General features: G+C 45.6%; 1 protein-coding gene across 1 annotated transcript; it reads left to right on the top strand.

Annotated features, from left to right (window-relative positions):
- Window positions 1–290: 290 nt before the first annotated feature.
- LOC131675558 (uncharacterized) lies at window positions 291–1,016 on the top strand. The gene has a single exon (XM_058954575.1). The coding sequence runs from the start codon at window positions 291–293 to the stop codon at window positions 1,014–1,016; it is 726 nt and encodes a 241-aa protein (XP_058810558.1).
- The last annotated feature ends 23,626 nt before the right edge of the window (window positions 1,017–24,642 follow it).

Raw genomic sequence — 24,642 nt, 5'->3', positions numbered from 1 at the left:
CGATGTTCCCGATGATTTACCTTTTGGATACATACTCGAAGTTGACTTAGAGTATCCGGTGGAAATTCACGACGCACATAAAGATCTTCCATTCTGTCCGGAGCACAAGACTGCTCCTGAATCCAAACAGAAAAAACTCATGACCACTGAATGAAAAAGAACGTTACGTGATCCACTATAGAGCATTGAAGCAAGTAATAAAGCACGGTTTACGTCTCAGGAAAATTCATCGGGCTTTGAAATTTAATCAGAGTGCATGGTTGAAGAAATATATTGATTTGAACAGCGACATGCGTAAACAGGTGAAAAATGAGTTTGAAAAAATATTATTTAAATTGTTCAACAATGCTGTGTACGGAAAGACAGTGGAAAATGAAAAGAAACGTATTGATGTGAAATTGGTGAGCAAGTGGGAGGGGCGATATGGTGCTGAAGCTCTCATAGCTCGGGCAAATTTCTATAGTAGAGATATTTTTGACGATGAGCTAGCGGCGATTCAATTCTTGCGAATGGAAATAACAGTGAAAAAACCCATATACATCGGTCTTGCTGTCCTTGATTTATCGAAAACTCTTGTGTATCGCTTCCACTATGAGTATATGGTCAGTGCTATGGGTGAGTATTGTAAATTGTTATACACTAACACTGATAGTCTGGTGTATCCGATCACTAATACCAACATATATGATGTCATGCGTCGAGATATTCATGAATGCGATACCTCAGACTTTGACGAAAAAAATCAGTTCAATATTCCAAGAGCCAATAAGAAAGTGGTTGAACTGATGAAAGATGAGAACAACGGTGAAATCATGTTGGGACTCAGGAGTAAAATATATAGAGTTAGAGTTCAGAATAGAAATCCAATAAAAAAGGCGAAAGTACTGAAGAGTTCCGTATTGAAAGCTACGATCGTATTTGACGACTATGTCAAGTGTCTTAGTGAGAATGCGATTTTAAGCCGAGAGCAAAAGATCATCAAATCTCGCCATCATGAGTTATACAGCGAGAAGTAGACAAAGGTCGCGCTCAGTGCTCATGATGACGAACGGTACTTACTTCCTGGTACCATCGATACGCTTCCTTGGGGTCACTACAGTATTCCATTGGCGGAAAGAGAGAGGATAGAAGCATTGGGAATGATCTCGATCAAGCCTCCAGCTGCCGTTCCAGTCGCTACCGCCACCGCCTTCGCCACCGCCGACGTGACTGCAGCACTGGTCAGAGCTAACGAGCCACCGACGAATTTGGAGAAGGGAGCAGAGAATGGGATGGGAGAAACGTTACATCAATCGCAACCACGGATTGCAAAGCTCATTCTCGTCGAGAAAAAGTCATCGACAATAGCAGCAGCAACAGCAGCAGCAGCAACTAGTGAGCAGCAACAGTCTTCTTCTGATTATATTCTAAGTAAAATTACATCAAGGAAAAGAAAGTTACTAGAAGTTATCTCTTACGAGATGTTTAGGAATACGAGCATACATTTGTGAGAGGTAGAAGCAGTCGACACTTTTATGTCTACCCATACAAAAGAAAGCACGCACGTTGTCTTGCTTCTCGCACGCGATGTCATCGAATATCATTGCATGTTCGGGATCAATCACTGACTCATGCTGTTCAAGAGAAAATATTTTACTCCGTCTATAAGCTTCAGCATCTCTTCCAGTAATTTATATTTTTGTTGATTGAGAGATTTTGAGTAAACGTAAATTTTTTCGAATCTAACGCCATTGAGATGAGTAATTAACGCCAAAAGACTATTGATTTTACCACAATTAGATGGACCACAAAAAATTGCTTTAATACTATGTGGAAGTAAATCTCCATGACGCTTTGGTAGTTTATCTTCCCGTACGATGACGTCGAAATTTTCGACAGGAAGTTTTATAGTTATCTCTTTAAAATCCATGCTCACGAGATAATGTTCAAACAGTAACTGACCCAATGGCTATATTTATATTCAGTTCTATAGCTTCGAAAGTTAGTCGTATGTTGGACTTCATAGAGTGATGATCACATACAAATATCAGAGAGTGAAGAAAGGACGTGTAACAAAGTCATTAATAAGTTTCCCTTTGAACTTCATATTCCAGGTTACCAGTACTGTGGTCCGGGAACTAAATTGCAGGAATGAATTGCTCGAGGTGATCCAGGCATCAATCCTCTTGACGCAGCTTGTAGAGATAATGATATAGCTTATTGAAAAAATCGAGAAAGTATAGAGTATAGAAACATCGCAGACAGAATTTTAGCTCAGAAAGCTTGGAAGTGAGTGTTCGATAAAAATTCTAGCATTAATGAAAAAGCAGCTGCTTACACTGTAGCTAACGTCATGAAATCAAAATATAAAATCGGTATGGGGCTCAATAATAAAAAGAGACACAAAAAACTCAAGTCAAAAGGTCACAAAAAGAAATATCAAAAGTTAATAGACTTGAAAAACATAATCAAAGCTGCCAATTTTAAATGGCCAAAAAATAAATGTGCTCGAACAATCATCGGCACTGCTCTAAAATTTTAAGTATACCAAAGTTCCGAGGAGTGTTTATGAAAAATGACTTACCAAAGTCTGGACCACATTATCGAGAATCAGCTATAATTAATCTCGATGACGTTAACGGAATAGGCAAACACTGGGGTGCTTATCGGAAAATTGGAAATAACGTCACATATTTTGATAGTTTTGGAGATCTTAGATCTGCATTTGATCTAATGACATATCGGAGTAGATGAGGTCAAATACAATCCAAAAAGATATCAAAATTTTGATACCTATAATTGCGGTTATCTTTGTTTGCAGTTTTTGTGTGGAGCTATATAAATAAAGATACCTTAAAAAGTTATTAGTCGTATTTAAACAGTCATGGAAGAATCATTCACTTCTACTCTCTCGGGTAATTCTTCTCTACTGCAAGCATAATTTTTCTACCCATTGAACTATCAGCAAATAATAGGTACGTTTTGGGTTTAGTAGAATTTTCGACATTCAACTCTATACCCAATATAGATATAAATAACAATAAATTTTACGTTGGCGATAAACCACCTGTAATCTTACTTGTGGGGAGTTATGAAATTGAAGATATAGATAAATTTCTTCGTAAAACCTTAGAGCCTGAAAAAACAGTGAGTCTGAAACCGAACAATAATACTTTACGTTGTGTAATTGAAAGTTCAGAAGATATCGATTTCCGTCCACAAGATTCTATTGGTTGACTACTGGGATTTGCACGGCGTAAACAAAAAAAAATAACTCTCACCATTCGGATCTTCCAGTGATAACTCTCAAAGTAAATGTTCTGAGAGTCGAGTGTAACATTACCTCAGGTGCATATATGCATGGGAGTAAGGTTCATGATATTCATGAATTTTTTTCTGCAGTATCACCTGGATATAAAATTATTGAAGTTCCTTCAAATGTGATTTATCTCCCAGTTACCGTAAAGTGTATAGATAATTTACAATAACGTATCGTTGATCAAGACGGGAATTTCATAAACTTTCGAGGTGAAGTGATAACAATTAGATTACACCTAAAAAGTGTGTGATGGGAATCTTTTACAATTTGAATAGTAGTGGTAGCTATATAAGCAGTAAAATATACAAAACCAACCATCAGTCGTCGATTGAAAGTAAAAGCGACAACACGGCGAATTCCGAGTGTCAATCGTCATTGACAAGCGAAAGGATTGACACATCAAAGCATAAAGTTCTTTTAAAAATTCTCGGCTTAAAAGTAATTTCTAATGGAATGTAATTGCATTATTTTTTGCTGCTTTCAACGAAATAATGGAGAACGTTCTAGAAATACAGTCACCTGTCACCTTTGATGAATACTTGGCTCATTATGAGATTCATACTCATCAACCGTACACCAATACATTGTTCAAAATAAATATGCGATGAAATTCGCAAATCAATCCAACATAAAGACCTGTGTCTTTTACCATCTCGTAACTCATTGCGTATTTGTGGTAGATTGTGCGATGATAAGAATGCAGTCTTAACGAATACTCTATTTGTGAACAACGCCATCAATCACTTGTTTGAGGAAATTAGGTATGAGCTAAATGCGATAGAAATAGATAAATTTAAAAACGTTGGTCTAACCACTATTATAAAAAATTGGCTATCACTTAATCCGAGTCAAAATTGGATTGCTGAAAATGCCGGATGGATAACAGAAAATGATCAGAAAATAATCAACGACGAAGGATATTACGATGTCACTATTCCGTTAAACTTCATGCTCGGATTTGCTGAAGCCTATCGTAAAGTATTGGTAAACATGAAACATGAAATAATTCTCACACCATCGAGTAGTGATTTAAATGCCGTTATCCAAACAATAAAATTAGTGTAACTAGAAACAATCATCGAAAAGTTCAAGATCGATATAACACGCATCGAATGGCTTATGCCATACGTTACTGCAATGAATACTCAAAAAATTCGTCTACTTGATTTTCTGAAAAGAGAAAGAAGCATTTCAATGAGTTTTCGTAGTTGGGACTTACATGAGTGTCCAATGTTACCTATGAACACAAGTCATGTATGGACAGTCAATATTACAAATCAACTGCAAAAACCACGTTATGTCATCTAAGCTTTTCAAACTAAACGAAAAATTTTTTCAACAGTTAATGCAAGCGTATTCGATTATTGCAACATTAGTAACGTGAAACTTTTCCTCAACTCTTAGTGTTATCCGTATGGTAATCTTACTATTGACATAAATAAGCATCAGTTTGCAATTTTAAATGTAACGGTCCTATTTATGAGCTATTTATTAAATCACTGAATTACTGCAACTAGTCTAACGTATCTATCTGTTTATTCAAATCAATACATTAAGCGGCGCTACCTCACTGTTTACGCGATTGTATACAAATAAGAGTCGAATCAAAATAAACAGCGTGACGTCACAAAGTAATAGATATAGATATAATGATTTTGGATATTAAGAAAAATATGTTAATTAGAGATAAATTGAATATAACAAAGTATTGATTATATAGATTTTAGCATGTAGATTCATAATATAATAACAAAAATTATATTCAATTATGAAATAATAATGAATATCAATATGCAAAGTTGATTTATTTATTACGTTAACATATGAAATATTAGAAAAATGTAAATAATTCATATGCAAAGTGAATAAGCATAGAACATGAGTAAGAATTGGTTTCATTAATAACAGCTGAATAAAAACTGTTATTAGTAAATAAACAATTAATAATTTATTTAAACAATAAGCTATACATAGAACGAAAATATTAAGTTTATACTTAATAATGATAACTTTATGATTTAGAAATCTTAGATAATTAATCTAATAATTGCATAATAAGATTAGAAAAAACCGTTACAAATATGAAAAATTAGTCATAATTCAAATGTTATTAATTAATTTTAATAATTAATATTGGAGAATACTTCCAAAATTAATCAACTATAAAGTTTGCAACGATTACCGAAAATCGTTCGACTCGCGTAGGTTACGAAGCGGCTGAGCGTAGCAGCCGTGATCGGTTTGAGAGAGAGAGGGCGCGTAGGGGCAATGACCGGGAGGGGAGAGTTCGACAATCAGTATGACCAGAGATTAGTAGGGAGATTACTGACGGCAATGCTTCCGACCGTGCCCGACAAATGTTACTGGTTCGAGCGCCCCGTAGTGGCCAAAGCCCCGAAGCTGACGCACATTTTCGTTCGGCGCGAGAGGGGAATACCAAACGTGCGTCTAATATACAGAGGAGAAGAAGAGAATGTGCGTCTGACCAATCACGTTAGCCGATGGGCGGGGCGAAGCAAGAGTGCGAGTTTGAGCACTCGAAGAGAATTTCGTCTCGGCAAATCTTTTCTCTTCGACCAGAATAGAGGCTTCGATTCCCACTCGATGCAATTTTTTTTTTATTGTGCATAATTAAATATATCAAAATATCTTAATTATTACAGCAAATATCTACAACTTAAGCCCCTTTTTAAATCACAAATCCTCGTACATTTCTATGAACATATGTAACTTTTGTACTACACGATCCTAGTGCGTTGATAGCCGAGATGGCTAACGCGTGGTGCTTGGTTTCATTTTTGTCGTCCCAGGTTCCAGTCCACGTAGATACCATAGATAAAATTTTTTTTTCTCACAATTAACTCACAATTAATTTGTATGATGACGAGATTAATAAAAAGTACAATCATAAGTTTTCTTATTATTTGCCATTTATCCCGTTTTTGCCATTGCATTAAGTGAATGAATATATAACTTTAATAAAAGTTAATTCAACTTTAATAAAGTAATATATTATCATATACATCATAATTTTTATATTTATAATTTCAATTGCAACGATTACCGAAAATCGTAAGACTGGCGCGAGGTTAACGAGCGGCTAAGCGAGAGGAGCCGCGTTCGGTTCGCGAGAGAGAGAGAGAGCGCGTAGGGGCAATGACCGGGAGGGGAGGCTCCGACCGGCAGTATGACTGTGTCACTCAGTCAGTGCGTCGACCTAACCTCCGTTTTCCCCGAGCCGTTTTGAAGTTTTCGCGTGGTGGTGCCAAGGCGAACAGTGCGAACTTTGGTGCGGAGTGCTGGGTGCAGCAGCAGCAGCAATAGTTGCAGCAGTAATAGCAGCAGCAGCAATAGCAGCAACAGCAGTAGCAGCGACAGCAGCAACAACAACAGCAGCAACAGTAATCGAGGCGGTGCAGCAAACAGCGGAGCAGTTTATTAACAGCGTGTTAATCGGATACGGTTGGCCACCGTATCCTCATCGTTCTCGCGGTAGGTGCACCTTCCCCTTTTCAATTGTTAATATAATTTGCGTGCGAATCCGCGCAGCGAGCGCGAAGAATTTAATTGTTGCGTGCGAGCACGTAGTTCGCGGTAATCGCGGTTTTCTCTCTCTCTCTCAATCTGCGTGTCTTGCCATTCACGCGAGCGTACGTAAGTCTCTCGGCCAGACCCTCGTGTAAATAAGTTGCGTTAATAAAGTGCATTTTAATTGTTACTTTCGAGTCAAATAGTCGTTATTTAGTCTTTCCTTTGTCCGGAGGTCGCGCCAGTGTTTATTTTCAGTGGATTCGAATTCGCCGGTTGCGTAGCACGAATCGTGCGAATTCCGATAGACGCGAGTCGACAACTTAGGTTCCGGTGGCGGCCGCACGAGTGCTACTAGCAAGGGGCGACAGCGCCGCCAAGCGGTGAGTTGGGGGAACCCAACTCGGAACAGTGAAGAGACTCTGCGCAGGCGCACTCTGAGGCAAGGTAGGTTACTGTGCTTTGAGCACATAGATAACAAGGCTTCGTCTAGTTATAATAAAGGTACTTTTTAGAGATTATCGACTAAACGATAGCCTGTTACATGGCGCCTAACTAGAATTAGGACTCACACACCAGGGAGTTTGCACGAAAATAGAGAGCAACGCGGGCGAGAGAGAGACGTTTGCGCGCGTGCGTAATAAGGTGCGAGCGGGTAAAGTAACGCGTGGCTCGTTCGGTACGTGCTCTGCGGTAGGGGAAAGACGCCTCTCCGACCCAATAACACCTGCTTTTGTGAGCCGAGAGCACACTAACCCCAGGGGTCGAAGAGACGTCCGGAGTCGCTCTAACAAAAGGTGACAAATCATATTTTGATTAACTTTTTGCTTTTAAGTGTTTTATTACACATTAAAGTATTTTAGTAGGGGTTAGTCACCGAGCGACAGTACCAGCAGAGCGCGCAATTGGGGTGTGTGTAGGGTTAGATTTACTAACCCGGTGGAGCTAGCAAACAGTTAGCCTCCACCTATAGGCAGGTAGTTGCGAAGTGGAAGTTCGTACTTCCTTAGAGTACGCGATACCTGCACACACCCACAAGCCACGCGTATTGTTGCCTTGTAAATAAAGGCGTAATTGGGTAGTTGGCGATAAAAATCGCAACACCCCGCTCGCGCCTTGGGCGATAGGAGGCGGTAGTGGTCGACTAGGAAAAATTAACCTCAACCGTCACCTACGCCCCAACATAAGCGATATGGAGGATACCGCCGACGCGATAACCCGGTGGGCCTCGGAACTGCCGTCGACACAGCTGGACAGATACCTGACGCAACTGGAGTTGCGTACAGATGGTCCTAAGCTGATGCAGGCAGTGCGATTAGCGTATTGGTTGCTAGGCGAATAGATCGACCTAGACTTCCAAGGAGCGGCGTTGGATAGGGAGGCGACACAACGCAGGCGAAGGAGCCGAGAGAGGTGGCTGGAGACCAGGCGACAAGAGTTAGAAGCATCTGATGCTGAGGATCTTGTCGCCCACCCACTCATGCTGCTATACAGGGATGAGGTGGTAGAGGCGAACCTGACGCGGACTCTTGCGGTCTACGACAACCTAGAAGAGGAGAGTCAGAGCGAGAGCCCACAGAGGAAGGGGGGACCGGCGAGGTCAAGGGGCCCACGGAGGGGGTCAGTAGTGAGCACAAGGGCTCCACCAGATCGCCGGATAGGCGAAGAGCCCGTCGTTTCGAGAACGCGGAGCTACAACCTCCAGAAGAAGAGGAAGAGCGGTGCGTGACCGAACGACTAAAGGAGGAGATTGAGCGCAACCGGGTCGGAATAAACCGCATATTAGAGATGCTGGAAAGACACGACCAGGTATGCGCACGGTGGAGCGACCAGGTGACCGCTCTACAGGTGGAGGTCCAGCAGTTAAGGAACAGGGACCCCACCATTCGACGAACGGTCATACCAGAGCGGCCCCGGAGGACCGTGGACTTCCAGTCCACGTATACGTGCCACTACGACCCAAGGGTACCAGGAAGTACCCCGGAACCCCAGCGACCGACCCCTGGCGAACCTCGAGAGGCTCCCCAAAGGCAGGTGCCTTCAAGGACGGAACAGCCACCAAGAAGAGGACCAAGAGACGCCGACATGGATGAAGGGCAGGCGATCCCGGAAGGATCTGCCTGGTACGACGCCAATGCGGCGTCGGGGTACTACGCGACTCGGGACGCGGGTAGGATGGAAGCTGCGATACTCTGGCACGGCTTCAGAGTGCGTAGATACCTTCTTATCACGACTGGAGGATCTACGCGCGGGCTCAGGGCTAACGGACGGCGAAATCTTGTGCTCGGTATCAGAGCTCCTCGAAGGCGTTGCGAGGACCTGGTACGAGCTTAACAAGTTCAAGTGGAGGAGTTACGCCGACTTCGTGGCAGGCGCTCGACGTTGGTTTGGGTCGAGTGAGCTGCAGCAACAAAGATTGCTGCAAGAGGCCCAAGCCCGATACCAGGAGAAGGGAGAGCTGGTGCGAGAATATGCCTGCCACCTCCTCTTCATGTTAGCCCAGCTACGCCCGCCGTTACCAGAGCAGAGGCAGTTAGATTTGATGTATGCAAATCTCCTACCCGCCATCCGGATACAGCTGCGGAGGAATGCGTTCTCCAACGTGGACGAATTCCATGCCCGGGCGACTGAAATCGAGACCGCCTTGCGAGACGACGAGCGCCCGAGGACCAGGCTGGAACCAACGTCCACGTTGTACCCCGAGCACATGGGGGTGTCAGCTAAGGCACCACCGCCCCGGGCAGGACCCCGAATGGCGGCCATGTCCAACAAGCCTCGGGGTAGGGAACAGCTGCAACCCGAGTCACCGGTTAAAGCCCCGGCCAGGAAACCCGAGGACCGGCCCACAATCGCCGCAACGCAGGCGACAGACCGCTTTGAGGATCTGTCGTCGCAAATTGCGACCCTGCGACGAGATATGGACCGGTACTTTAAGGAGAGGAAGGCTAACTCTCCCAGGCAGCCGAGGGGTCGGCCGCAAGAAAAGGGGAGGAATAAAACCCCCCCAGGGTCTCCTGGCCAGCGACGAGAGGGTCAGCGGAGGAAAATAGACTACTCCCAACCGATTAAGTGCTCGTCTTGTGGCAAACTAGGCTTTACCAGAAGGTACTGCCCGGATTGCAACAAGGGAAACGGGCAGGGAAGCGGAGGACGGAGGTCCCCTCCGCGTACCCAGTAAAAGTGACCTCTCGTCGCGAGTCGCTGGAACGGGGCAGGGGCCCGCCAGCGACCCCAGGGTTCAGGAAGGTCTCGCCAGGGATATCGGACCCTACGAGACCTGGCAGTGCGGTGGCGTTGGAAGCGACAGCGACCGAACAGATGCCTGATCTGGGTAACCGGGCATTTTGTATCCTCGAGAGGTACGGAGGCCGGATTCAGGTGGTGGAGCAGGGGTTTGAATGGGTCGGAGAGGAAACCATCAGACCCAAAAGCTCCAGGAGACCACCTGACGCTCCGGAGGATACGCCGGCGACCGAGACACCTGCGGGTGAGAGCACGTCGATGCGAGTAGCGGCTGCCCAAGGCAAGAAGAGCCGTGAAAGCCTCCCGTCCACAGAGGGGAGAGAGACGGCGAAAGCTCCCCGCAGGTATAGACCCGAGGATGAGACCAGATGGTGGCTTCAGGTGGGGATAGGTGCCTACAAGTTAAGGGCACTCTACGACACCGGGGCCTCATCGACGGTAATGGGTCAACTCGGGCTTAGGTTGGCATCAGACATGGAGCTGGGCCTGAACGTCACGCGTGCGGGAGAAGCGAAGCTCGCCGACGGTCGCCCATGTCCCATCTTGGGTCATGTGATTTTCCCCTTCACGGTAGGGGGAATCACAAAAGACGTAAGGGTCGCTATAACGCCACTGCTGTCTGATGACTGCTATGTCGGCGCGAATTTCGTAAGGGAATTCAGCGCCAACCTGAACCCTGACACGGACCAGCTGTACTTGGCGAAAGCCAAAGTGGCGGTACCGTTGGAAGTGGCACCGTCACTGGTACGTCGTACCTCGCACCCGTAGGCCTGGTAGAAGCCACGGAAGCACAGCGCCAAGAAGTGGCTAGCCTTGTCGATGGATTAATTCCAGACGGAGGCGAGTGTTTAGGCCGTGCTGTGGGGGTCGAGCATGAGATAGACATCGGAGACGCTCGACCCTGTAAACAGAAATACTACCCGGTCTCCGACAGGGTGCGAGACGAAATGCACGCGCTGGTCAAGGCCATGCTGGACAACGACGTCATTGAACCAGCAACCAGCGGGTGGTCAAGTCCAGTGGTGATGGTTAAGAAGGCAGATGGCAAATATCGGTTCTGCGTAAATTACCAGAAGGTAAACGCAGTAACCAAGCCGGACGCCTATCCATTACCCTTCATGAGTGACATCCTGCGAAGGATCAGGGATGCGAAGTTCATCTCGACACTGGACTTGAGTAGCGCGTACCACCAGATACCTCTTAAAAAGAAGTCGCGCCCCATTACGGCGTTCACAGTCCCCGGCCTGGGGCATTTTCAGTTCAAGAGAATGCCCTTCGGATTGTCTTACGCCGGCGCGACCTTCCAGAGGTTGATGGACAGAGTGATTGGCCCGGATTTAGATCGTTTTGCTTTTGCGTACCTCGACGACGTGATTATTATCTCGCCATCCTTTGAGGAGCATAAGCGACACCTGGGATTGGTTTTACAACGAATCCTGGGTGCGGGCCTCACTGTGAATAAGACCAAAAGCCACTTCTGTAAGTCGGAAGTCAAGTACCTGGGGGTCCTGGTGAACCGTGAAGGGGTAAGGCCAGATCCAGAGAAGATCAAGCCCATCATGAAGTACCCAGTACCACGGACGATCAGACAGGTGAAGCGATTCATAGGGATGATGTCGTGGTATCGTCGCTTCATACCCGACTTCGCAACCATCGCTGAGCCGATAAACCGCCTGACGAAGAAGAGTATCCCGTTTGCGTGGCAGCAGGAACAGGAGCAGGCTTTCGAACGGTTACGAGACGCGATGGTCTCGGCACCGATCTTGCAGTCACCAGATCCCAGCGCGCAGTTCGTGTTACAAACGGACGCGAGCGATAGTGGGATAGGTGCGGTATTGACGCAAGAAATCGATGGACAGGAGCGCGTAATTGAGTACGCCAGTCGCTCCTTAAACAGTGCGGAAAGGAACTATACAGTCTCCGAACGAGAGTGCCTGGCAGTAGTATGGGCTATCGGGAAGTTCCGGCCTTATGTTGAGGGGCACCACTTCAAAGTCATCACCGATTATAGTTGCCTTAAGTGGCTCCACAGTATGAGGAATCCTACAGGAAGGCTAGCGCGTTGGGCGTTTGCACTGCAAGGGCACGTTTTCGATATAGAGTATCGAAAGGGAGACCTCAACGTGGTGCCAGACGCTTTATCTAGGGCCTATGAGGAGGGGGTGGTAGAAGTGGGTGCCATGACTCATCAGCCGGAAACTGCCGATGCCTGGTACCTTCAAAGATACAGAGAGGTATGCCAGGACCCACATTCTCAGCCTACCTGGAAGGTAGTGGGTGGGAGACTGTACCTTTACAATCCGTCTGAGGAGAGCGAAGGGTCCATCGATAACGAGGAAGCCTGGAAGCTAGTGGTTCCTGCCGAGAAGAGGCATCAGGTACTCGAGGAGGTGCACGATGCGCCAGCAGCGGGACACCAGGGGAGAGAACGGACGTTCTCCCAGGCTAGGCACCTGTATTTCTGGCCGAATATGTACGATCAGGTCAGAGAGTACGTGAGGAGTTGCCCGGTATGTCAGCAATGCAAGGCGGAGCAAAGGCCGCCTTGCGGGCTGATGAGTCGTCGAGAGGTCTCGCGACCCTGGCAGGTGGTGGCCAGTGACATTACTGGCCCTTTCCCAAAGAGCTCGAGAGGGTTCGAATATATTTTGGTCATTTTAGACCTGTTCACTCGGTGGGTGGAGTGTGTACCCGTACGTAAGGCCAATGGAAGGACCATTGTACGGGAATTGCACGAAAGGGTGGTAACCAGGTTTGGGGCGCCAGAGATATTTCTTTCGGACAACGGGACCGAATTTAAGAATCAAGAGGTCGATGCCTACCTGTCGAGGAACGGCATCCGGCGCGCCCTTACCCCAGTTTACCACCCACAGGCAAACCCTACAGAGCGAGTGAACAAAACCCTCAAGGCCATGCTCATATCGTACGTGGAGCGGGACCATAAGAGCTGGGATGAGCACCTGCCAGAGTTCAACTTCGCGTTGAACTCGGCAACTCACAGCGCGACAGGGTACAGCCCGGCCATGCTGGTCTTCGGTAGACAGCCCACTCCTCCCTCGACCTTTAGGAGGGCCCAGGATCAGTTGGCTTGGGAAGCTTCCGAGGGCCAAGAGCTGACCGAATGGGGCGAGCACATGCGCCAGTTACCCAATTTGTGGGAACGCGCTGGCTCTAAGTCCAGGGAGAAGGCGGACCGTCAGGCGGTGTACTACAACCGGAGGAGACGTCAGGCCGACTTTAGGGTTGGGGACTGGGTGTGGAAGCGGAACCGCATCTTGTCTTCCGCAGCTCAGGGCATTTCGGCGAAGTTGGCACCGAAGTATGCTGGTCCCTACGTGATTCTGGAGGTATGCGGGACGAATACCTACCGCCTAGGTAACCAGCAGGAAGAGTTGCCCGAGCTGATCCACGCCAAGGACCTCAAGCCCTATTTCGGCCCATACTCTGACGAGGACGACGAGGAACCAGGAGGCGGGGACTCAGCACCGTTGGACGAAGAGGAGGGCGTAGGCGACCCGCCAGCGAAGATCGAGGAATCCAGCGAGGATCCGATATGCGAGCGCGTCGCGAATGCGGCCCCCTCGAACGAGCGTGAGAAACCCGCGGCCGCTCCGGAAGTACCGATCGAGGCGCCGGTTAAGCGAGGCCGAGGTAGGCCGCGCAAGAACCCCACGTGCGAATCTCAGGCACCAGGTGGGGACGACCTGGATGGCAATGCGGTAAGGGGAAGAGGCAGGCCACGTAGAACCGCTCAGCACGTGCGGAAGGTGGTCCCGCCAGCTACCCCCGCAAATGGACCAAGTTCGCGAGGAAAGCGCAGGGGACCGGGACGTCCACGTAAGCAATAGCGTCAAGCGTGACACTGCGTCGGTTAGGTTAAGGGCTGAACCTGAGAAATCCCTTAACCCCACTTCTTCTCTTTTACAGATGGAGAGGAAGCTGGTCATCAGTGAAGAGGCCTTCGAGACGGCCACCCAACTGCTGCTCGACACGAGATTGGGTCCGGGCGCCGATCGGTTGATCGGTGATCTCCGTGGGTTTGTCCGGGCCCAGGTCGAGGTGGCCGCTCGCGAGGGCCGCCCGGGAAGCGTCCACCCAGACCGACGGCCCGTCCGAAGAGGTCTAAGTACACGACGGACCAGGGGGTGCAGACCCCAGAGCCGATCAAGCCGGCGACGGCTGACGGCTCCACGCAGTGCCCCAGGCCAAGGGAGGCCTGCGGCCAGGGGCAGTGGGTCTGCAACCACCCACGGGTCCCCTAGCAGGTAGGGCTTGAAAACTCCTGGAGGCATGTGAGGTTGGGCCTCCAGGAGCTTGAAAATGCGTGGGAATTCGTCGGGGAACTCCGGCGCCAGGTACACGCACACCTGGGGGAGTTCCTCGACTTCCGCGGCGCCCAAGAAATGCTGGGGGAGTGGGCTCCTGTGGTCCGGCGGCAGCGGGCCTATGGTGAGGCCCTGCTGCGCATAGACCGGGGACCGGAGTCCCCAGCGGCCGCGGGCTCTCCGGCGGTTCTACCACCGCCAGCGCCAACAGATGGAGCCGCGGCCAGGACTCCGGCCAGGCCCCCGACGCAGACTCAGGCCAAGAGAATCTCGGGGGCCACCGGTGCCGGACAGGAGTTCACGGTCCGCGTGGACGGGTCGGTTTCCGACCCTACCGTGGTGGTGCGCACCCGAGGAGGGCGCACATCCGCCACGGTGGGCGGCGTTACGTTTTACGCCGCCCCGGTAGCAGCAGCCACGCCGCCCCATCCACCAGCAGGGAGCCAGGGCCAGGGGGCGGAGCCCGGCCTCAGCAGAAGACCGGGCAAGGGCTGCTATATCTGCGGCCATCCCGAGATTACGACCACGTCCAAGTGCCCCAACAAGTCGGAGCACTGGCGCTACCCCAGGCACAAGGCGCCAGGAGGCTCCGGCAGGTGACGTGGGGGAGTGGTGGCCCGGGATGGGCGAATAAAGCCATATGTTAAAGAGGATGGATTGTGTTGGTTTCTCTCCTTTCCCAATCCTGTCCTTAGGGTCGCGAGTCAATGGGGTAGTTCGATCCGGTAGTTCGAAGCTAGGAGGGGTCTGCAACGATTACCGAAAATCGTAAGACTCGCGCGAGGTTAACGAGCGGCTAAGCGAGAGGAGCCGCGTTCGGTTCGCGAGAGAGAGAGAGAGCGCGTAGGGGCAATGACCGGGAGGGGAGGCTCCGACCGGCAGTATGACTGTGTCACTCAGTCAGTGCGTCGACCTAACCTCCCTTTTCCCCGAGCCGTTTTGAAGTTTTCGCGTGGTGGTACCAAGGCGAACAGTGCGAACTTTGGTGCGGAGTGCTGGGTGCAGCAGCAGCAGCAATAGTTGCAGCAGTAATAGCAGCAGCAGCAATAGCAGCAACAGCAGTAGCAGCGACAGCAGCAACAACAACAGCAGCAACAGTAATCGAGGCGGTGCAGCAAACAGCGGAGCAGTTTATTAACAGCGTGTTAATCGGATACGGTTGGCCACCGTATCCTCATCGTTCTCGCGGTAGGTGCACCTTCCCCTTTTCAATTGTTAATATAATTTGCGTGCGAATCCGCGCAGCGAGCGCGAAGAATTTAATTGTTGCGTGCGAGCAGGTAGTTCGCGGTAATCGCGGTTTTCTCTCTCTCTCTCAATCTGCGTGTCTTGTCATTCACGCGAGCGTGCGTAAGTCTCTCGGCCAGACCCTCGTGTAAATAAGTTGCGTTAATAAAGTGCATTTTAATTGTTACTTTCGAGTCAAATAGTCGTTATTTAGTCTTTCCTTTGTCCGGAGGTCGCGCCAGTGTTTATTTTCAGTGGATTCGAATTCGCCGGTTGCGTAACACGAATCGTGCGAATTCCGATAGACGCGAGTCGACAACTTAGGTTCCGGCGGCGGCCGCACGAGTGCTACTAGCAAGGGGCGACAGCGCCGCCAAGCGGTGAGTTGGGGGAACCCAACTCGGAACAGTGAAGAGACTCTGCGCAGGCGCACTCTGAGGCAAGGTAGGTTACTGTGCTTTGAGCACATAGATAACAAGGCTTCGTCTAGTTATAATAAAGGCACTTTTTAGAGATTATCGACTAAACGACAGCCTGTTACACAATATAAATTCTAACTTCATTAAGTATGAAGTTAGACCGACATCTCGAGTTGGGTTCAATTCCTACTCAATGTTATGTTTTTCCTTTGGTTTTAACTTTTTTTTAGATATAATTTCTAAATAGGTTCTTTCAGAAAATAACTCATGTCTATTTATACAGCTCTTATTAATTATCTGGGTATGAGGATGCAGTTCCTTTTAACAGGGTATTATCACACAAAAGTGTAAATTTATACTACCGACTGATCTTTTTCAGGTACATAATCGTAATGAGAAATAATATTTATTTCTTGAACGGTTATAATATTGATTTTATGTCCAGAGAACACATTGGTACACGTGTTTTGACTTCAAATTTCGAACGTAGAAAGCCTCTGACATTGACGTTAATATTTTAAAGATCACACGTCTTTTTATAGTCAATAGCGTTTCGATAATTACTAGATATGATACTTTGCAAATCGAGCATTCTTCTGTTATTATGCGTGCTTTAACATAATACACGCGTTAATATTAATGATTTAATAAACAAATCAATTTAATAAGCAACTTCATAAATTATAGCTTTTATAGTATACATATAAAGTTAAGCTTAATAAATTGTAGCTTTTATAGTATACATATACAGATGTTACATCCAAATAATATAAATGGGTAACGTAGATATATCAATATACTTTTGTTTATATAGAAAACTAAACAACACTATCGCATAACAGTTAACAGCCATTGCCTTATTTCACGTATACGCCACTCCTATAAATTATTTTCTCCTTTATTAATAATATTACTTTGATTATTTGCATAATTATGTAAAAAAACGAAAAAATTCCATTATATCCGTCTTGTAGATTTTACAAAATTAAAAGACACGTATTTTTTCTTTTTTTCGATTAATAGAAAATTGACTGAGTTACGGCGTGCCAAAGGTACCCACGATTATTCGGATATATGCAAATGCTATGTTATCGTGACGTCACGGAAAGCTGTATCGCGCTCTTTCTCGGCCAGTTTTTGATTGATTAAATAAACAAAAAATACGTGTCTTTTATTTTTTAAACATCTACAAGACGGATATAATAGATTTTTTCGTTTTTATACATAATTTGGCTCACTATCGAATGTATTATCATTAATTAATACTAATCATTTAAATGTTTCAACATTTTAGAAATACTTGTTATTCAAGCTCCCATTCATATTGTCATTTGAATTGTCATATTAACCGCCTTTTTTAAATGCCCTTTTCTTTTGTTTTGGCGGTTATTAATGTGACCGAGTATCGGCTGTCAATTCGCGCTCGAATCTATCATTGTCGTTCTGGCACCTACGTGCGCATACTAAGGGCCAGTGATAAGTTTTCTTGATAATAGTTTTGTGATAAAAGTTTCCTTGATAATAGTTTTCTTAAGGTGCTTTAAGTGAAAATAGTGAGTGAAAAGTGAAAAAAGTGAGTGAACAGTGATAGCAGTGCGTGAAAAGTGATTAAGTGAACGTGCAATCAATCGTACATGATGGCGAAAACGTACGATTTCTGCCAGTACAGACGTTGTAACAATTCAAGGCTCAGCGGTCATCAACATTTTCGCTTCCCCGATGCATCGACTCAGGAAAACCGCCACAAGCAATGGATTGACAACGCAGGTAAGTTAAAATTAATTAGATTTAATAAAATTGCTTTCCTTTTGTCTCTGTTCTCTCTTTCTCTCTCTCTCTCTGTCTCTTAACCATGCCATTTGTTGCACTCTCTCTCTCTCTTTCTCTCATTCTTATTCCGCGATGTTTGGTACTTTCTTTCTATTTTTTTACGCTATTTGTTGGGCTCTTTAATTTTTTTTGCAACTTCTGGAACTCTCTCTCTCTCTCTCTCTCTCTCTCTCTCTCTTTCTCTCTCTCTCTCTCTCTCTCTCTCTCTCTCTCTGGTGAGTCTAGCACACATCCAACGACAGCTCCCGGATTATACGGCTATTTTGCTAATCTTTTCGTCGCACTTTCTCGAGCTGATTGTTTTAGGTGATGCAGTTTCCAAAGGGCTACCAGGCTTTCGCTCATTCGCATCTTTTCGTGCACTTCAGCCCGGGAAATCTGCATTACCTCATCGCTGCACCTGAAGCTAACCTCCAAAACAGTTTTGACATTTCTGCCAACATCACTGGAATCATCATCTTAGTCTTATTCGGATTACATCTGGCGATCACCATTTACGGAAGATTATGCTTGCTCTGCCGACCTCGCTCCACTTCTTGCCTGCTGCCCACCGACTTTCATCAGTGTATTGATTGAATTTTTACAATTGAGTGAGAAAGTAGATATTGCTGTGGAGTCCGTTCTTACAAATACAAAATTTTTCCTTGCGCTCATCTTATTGTACTTACATTGTTCATTTCATGTTTAGTAATTTGTAATGTTACATGCGATACACCTCATCTCAATTCTGGGTTGCGTTTGATTTGTGCCTATTTTATCGCTCATTTGCATTTGCGACATGCTTATCATTTTACCTACTCATCATTTGTATATGTATCGACGTCTTCGAGGCTGGTTTCATTGATAGCTTGCTGATCGCATTATTCGTCAATCATGATATTTGGGCGCCAAGTTTTCGAATTTATCCACGTATATTCCCTAAGCCAATTGTGGTGTTTACAGTCCCCGAGATAATCCGCTTTGTAAGCAGCTATTACTCCTGCTTTTGTCACGGTCGGCTACGTTTGTGACCCAAATTACCTGCGATTTTGGCGCGCGAAGGTTTGAAATTTGCGCACTCTATGTCAAATCACAACTGCTTAAAGTGTGATCAAGTTTTGCGGCGTCAAGATCAAGTACTTCTTTGTAAGCGTTGTAACAAGTTGTACCACTTCAACTGCATCCCACAGACTTCCAGGCCACTAAATTCAAACTCCGTGGATTTTATCTGCTGCAATAACCTTTCACTGATTGCTGACACGCACTCTTCGCAATCAACATCATTGCTCTTTCTCACTCCTACTGGCCACGTCCCCGCTGTCTCTTCATTGGCCAAAAAGCGTGGTGCCTCGCCCTCGCAGCCACCGCTCTTGCCCGCAGCGAAACAGCTCTGCACCGTTCTGGTTGATACGCCCCCACTTTTTTCTAGGACCTCTGGCCTTTTTCCTGGCTCCTTGTCACCACCGCAAACTGCGGAGCTGCCTCTTCCTCAGTCTACTACCTCAACTTCTACTGTCACTTCGATGGCTGAGGCTCCACAGTGGTTCAAGAGCGAGGCTGAGCTCAATGCCAAGCGCCACCAAGAGGTTTGCCGGTTGGTGTCAAGGACTCAAGCGGAATTATACACCAGAGATGCACATTTTTCCATCACTGAGGAGCCTGAGATCCTGGTACATGGTCTTCCTAACGACTTCCAGGGTACGCTCCCCCAGGCCGCGACAGCCATTCTCCTTGCCCTTGGTTTTGGAGGCAATCATAGTCTCCCTAACATTATTTATACTCGGGAATGGATTAATACAGCCCCCCCCCCCCCCCTCCCAAGTGAATCTCTTGCCCGAGCGCCGTTCTTTTGCCTTCTTGTTGGACTCTCCTACCGTACGTGATAGGATCATCCGTTTGTCTCCGAAACTCATGGAACATACTGCTCACTCAATTTTTGGCTGTGGGAGAACTGCCAGGGTGTACTTGCGACCAATTTGGCCCAAGCCTGTCTTCGATCTCCTTACTAAGGTGAGGAAGGTCAGTCGGGAGTTGGGTTATGCGTGGCCACTGGTGAAAAATCTCAAAGTTTTCTGTCGCGCAACTCAACACTCTGATTTGATTCCCATTGTCACTGAGGATGATCTTGAGAAGCTAAAACCAGTTTGCGCACCTAATCACCAGCCAGCAGATACTAATGCTCAGCGCCATCTTGATGGTACAAGTCAACACCCGCATCATCCTAACCAGCGGTTGCTCTGACTTCCGGCCCCCAGTGTTTCAGAGCATCTTATTGAGTCCCCTCCCCCAGCTTTTCGTTCACAACTTACAGTTGCTCACATCAATATAAATGGCCTTAATGTTCCGTGGCATTTCGCACTGCTCGAGGCAGAAGCAAATCAAAATTATTATGATGTTATTGCAATCACCGAAACTAAATTAAATAATCTTGTTCAGGATGTTCACCTTAGTCTAAGTAATTTTATGTTATTTCGTTTGGATCGCGTGGGTAGGGAGGGCGGTGGAGTCGCTCTTTTTGTTAGAAATTGTTGTTGTTTTAATGTAAGAAAATTAGTCACTTCCCAACCTATCTACGATAACACTCCGGAATTCATTGTTGTTGAGTTGCAAAACAAGAACAAAAGTAATGCTAAGTGCCTCTTTGCCGTTGTTTACCGTCGCCCCTCCGCTTCAACTCCCACCTTTTTCTTTGATTCTATCTCTCCTTTTCTTCCTCTTTACAAATACGTCATAATAACTGGCGATTTCAACTCAGACCTTTCCTCCAAACTCCCCCATGTCCAAGCCCTCCGCGACCTAATTGACCAAAATGCCCTCAAAGTTGTCTCTCTTGTACCAACACATCACCCTATCTCCATAAACGGTGACATCACACATACCACGCTGGACCTGTTTATTACAAATCATTCCACTCATGTTCTCAACTTCTCTCAATCCCTCTCCCCTTTCGTACCTTTCCATGACCTAATTCAACTCACCATCTCATTCTCTTCTCCGATTGAATCTCCTAGATCTTCCATCTCACGCTCACTCCATCGCATCAATATACCTTCTCTAAACTCTCACATCCTCTCTCTGCTTCCTGAACTCCCGACACCTCACGATCACTTGCTTGCATCTACTGACGTGGATCAACTTGTCTCCTCTTTTGCTAAGGCTGTGGTCGGATCCTTTGATATACTCGCACCTTCTAAGACAGTTACAATATCCTCTAAAAAGAAACCTTGGGTCACAGATTATCTCAGAGTCGAAATGCGCGCTCGGGACGCTGCCTTTAAGCGATTTAAGACTTCAGGTTCCTTACAGGCTCTGGCTCAGTACCGTACAGCCCGCAACCTGGTTTCTAAAAAACTTGACATACTGAAAAACAGTTACATCCGAAATAAAATCGAACAAGCCTCTACACCTAAACAGAAATGGAGAACCCTGCATGACATCGGCATAGCAAACAGGCTCCTACCATCCCCTCTTTCCTTTTTCACTACTGATACCCTAAATAACCATTATGCAACCGTGGTCAATCGTTCCGCTCCTCTCACTTTACATAAATTTGAAAATATCCTCCAGCTACCTATCACAAATTACTTTTCTTCTTCTTCTCCACCATTCGCTCCTTTTTCTTTCTCCTATATCTCCGAGAGAGAGGTTCAGGATGAGATAAGGGCACTTCATTCTAAGGGTAAGGGTATTGATGATCTCACGGCCGAAATGCTTAAAATGGGCTCGGGTGCTATTGCCCCCTCGCTCACTCACATTTTTAACCATTCCATCCGCACCTCTACTTTCCCTAAATTATAGAAACAGACCCTCATCCGACCATTATCCAAAATCAAATCACCACAGACTCCATCCGACACTAGACCGATTGCTCAACTCTCTGAACCCTCTAAAATTTTCGAACGCCTCCTCCATAGACAGCTCTCTAATTACCTTGACAAACACAACATACTTGACAAAAGACAGACAGGTTTCCGCAGGGGGCATTCTACTGAAACTGCCCTTATAGCCCTACTTGACGACATAAGATATGCAATAGAAAAACGAAAACTGACCATCCTCCTCTTATTTGATTTTTCAAAGGCTTTCGATTCTATTCCCCACGACCTCCTTATCACTAAGCTCAGATAGTGTAATGTGGGCGATGACACTCTCCGCTGGTTTTTTTCCTACTTGTCGGATAGGCTCCAGGCTGTTATCGACCAGGGTGGCACTATATCCAAATGGTAGCGTGCACAGTCTGGAGTCCCTCAAGGCAGTGTTCTCGGCCCCCTCCTTTTTGCCATTTTCATTAATGACCTTCCCAGGGTCCTCTTTTTCTGCAACCACATCATCTACGCCGACGACACCCAGATTTACTCTCACTGCCTGCCCTCTGAAATCGTCGAGGGTCTTGGAAGGGTTCAGCTGGATGCCTGGGCGGTTGCTGACTGGGCGGTCCGGAACGGGCTTCAGTTGAATGTTGCTAAGACAAGGGTGATGATAATTGGCAGCGAACTCTATGTCTCCTCTCTCGACCTCAACTCCTTACCTAATATCATAGTTAACAATATCCCTATCCCTTTCTCTGTCTCAGTCAGAAACCTTGGCCTTACCATCACCTCCACATTACAATGGAAACCTCACATTACAAATATCATCACTAAAGTTTATTCCAGTCTCAATACTCTGAAATTCTATAAGAAATCACTCTCTTTCACCACTCGGAAATACCTAGTTCAGACCCTCATCTTCCCCCATTTTAAATATGCCTCTCTTGCTTTCATAAAACTCGACAAAACTCGCACTAATGCCCTGCAAATTGCCCACAATGCTTGTGTCCGTTTTGTGTCAGGCTTCATCCCTTTCATTCCTTCAACTAACATAGAATCTCATGTCTCTTTTCACCGTCTGCGCCTGGGTTGGCTCACCCTTGAGTCTCAACGTCATATCTCTCTTATAGTATCCTTCATTTCTTCATCCATGCCCAGTTACCTCACCACTCATCTCTCCAAACCGAATTTACCCAACATCAAAAGCTCATCTCGTAACCACCCAAAGGCCTTCTCTTACCCTGCTCCCAGAACGGTGGCTTGGAATTACTCCTACGCCATTTATGGCATGTTTCTCTTAAACCAGCTTTCCATAACCGATTTCAGCATCGATCGTTTGTATGAACTAAAGCTCTGGCTAAATTCACTTTTTGCAATTCTTGAACAGCAGCTTTTCCGCAAACGTTTAAACCCTAACTATCCTGCAAACATGTCCTTACTCCTTAAGTTACCTCCTGTTTCCCTGCCTTTTAATGTTTCGGCTTTCACTTCTACCTCCGAGTATCTCCTAACTCCAGGAAAATACCTCTCTTATAATTTCCCACCTTTTAACTCACTTCCTTGACACACCTATGCACATTTCTCACACTCCTGCTTCATTCTGGCAGCCTACCTTCTACCTAACGCAGCCCTCTTTATCATTGTATAGTTTATTTGATGTTTTTATTTTGTCAACTCTTTAGATACCACCGATCTTCTAGTTTAATTTTAAGTCTAGTTTAAGTTAATTTTAGCCTACTCGTTTCTATTTTTAAGTCCGTTGCGTTCATGCTGTACTGCGTATTCCTTGCAATTTTCTAGCAGTCACTGTTATAAACTCTAGTCTGCTTCTTATGTTATTTTTCAGCGCTAATCATTAAGTCTAGTTTTAAGTTTTTATGTTATGATCTTACTGCTTCTCTCAATGTTATGTAATTTAATTTTAAGTTAATCCTTTGCTGTATCTTTTGCTTGGAGCCTACGGGGTTATACCTCATGGCTTAATAAAGTTTAATCAATCAATCTCTCTCTCTCTCTCTCTCTCTCTCTCTCTCTCCCTCTCGTGTTGGCGATCGTTATATCCGGATTACGCGCGCTCGCGGGAGCTTGCACGAAAATCACGCGCTCCCCCCGACGCGCGCGTATACGCGTATTATTGTGATATCCCCGCAGCGTGTAAATAGATTAGCGGCCGAAACGCGCCTCTCTCTCTCTCTCTCACTCTCTCATTTGCTATATCTACGTTTAGGAGATTTAAATAAAAAAATTGGTGACTGAAGACAAGATGAATAGTGATTGTCAATTATAAATTTATTAAAAAAGAATTTTTACGCGTTTCACGCATGTTCCTCCGATTGTTGAGAGCAGTTTTTTCAATTTAAGTAGGAATCATACGTGTGAAACGACTGTGATTTGATACTTTTTTACGATCTTAAAAAAATGAATTAAAACAATTAATAAATTAAAAATTGCACACGCGTCTAGCTTTTGTTGACGTACGACGTTTAAAAATCAAACGTATTAATGATGCGAATATTAAAATATGAAATATAGCCAGCGCAATTAGTATAATTTCTCGTTGTTTGAACTATGCTTGACTGTGATATTTTTAAGTCAGACTTCCTTTTGCTTGAGTACTTTTTATTTATATTTTTCTAACGATTTTTCATAGATGATAAATAAGTTAATATAATTAGATTTATGGTTTTACATTGTAAGTTAATTACTTTTTAATTTTTGTGGCTGACTTTCCAAATCATTTAACGATGTTTAGTGAAGAATGGTTTAATTAACGAAAGTTAACATTCGTGAAAAATCAAGAATTTATTTATTTCAAAATACTAATTGCTATTCTATTATTTTAAAGTTGAAAAATTGTTATTAATAATCATAAAGGCGTCATTAAAATCATACTTACATCAGATTTCTTAATTACTTTTTTTAACAGTAAAAAATAATTATTAATCAATCTTGCATAAACAATTAATGAAACTAAACTTCAATTA

The sequence above is a fragment of the Phymastichus coffea genome, unplaced genomic scaffold, assembly GCF_024137745.1.
Source record: "Phymastichus coffea isolate CEN01 unplaced genomic scaffold, Cenicafe_Pcof_1.1 PCOF00025, whole genome shotgun sequence".
Taxonomy (NCBI): domain Eukaryota; kingdom Metazoa; phylum Arthropoda; class Insecta; order Hymenoptera; family Eulophidae; genus Phymastichus; species Phymastichus coffea.
This window is presented reverse-complemented; position numbering and strand designations above follow the sequence as displayed.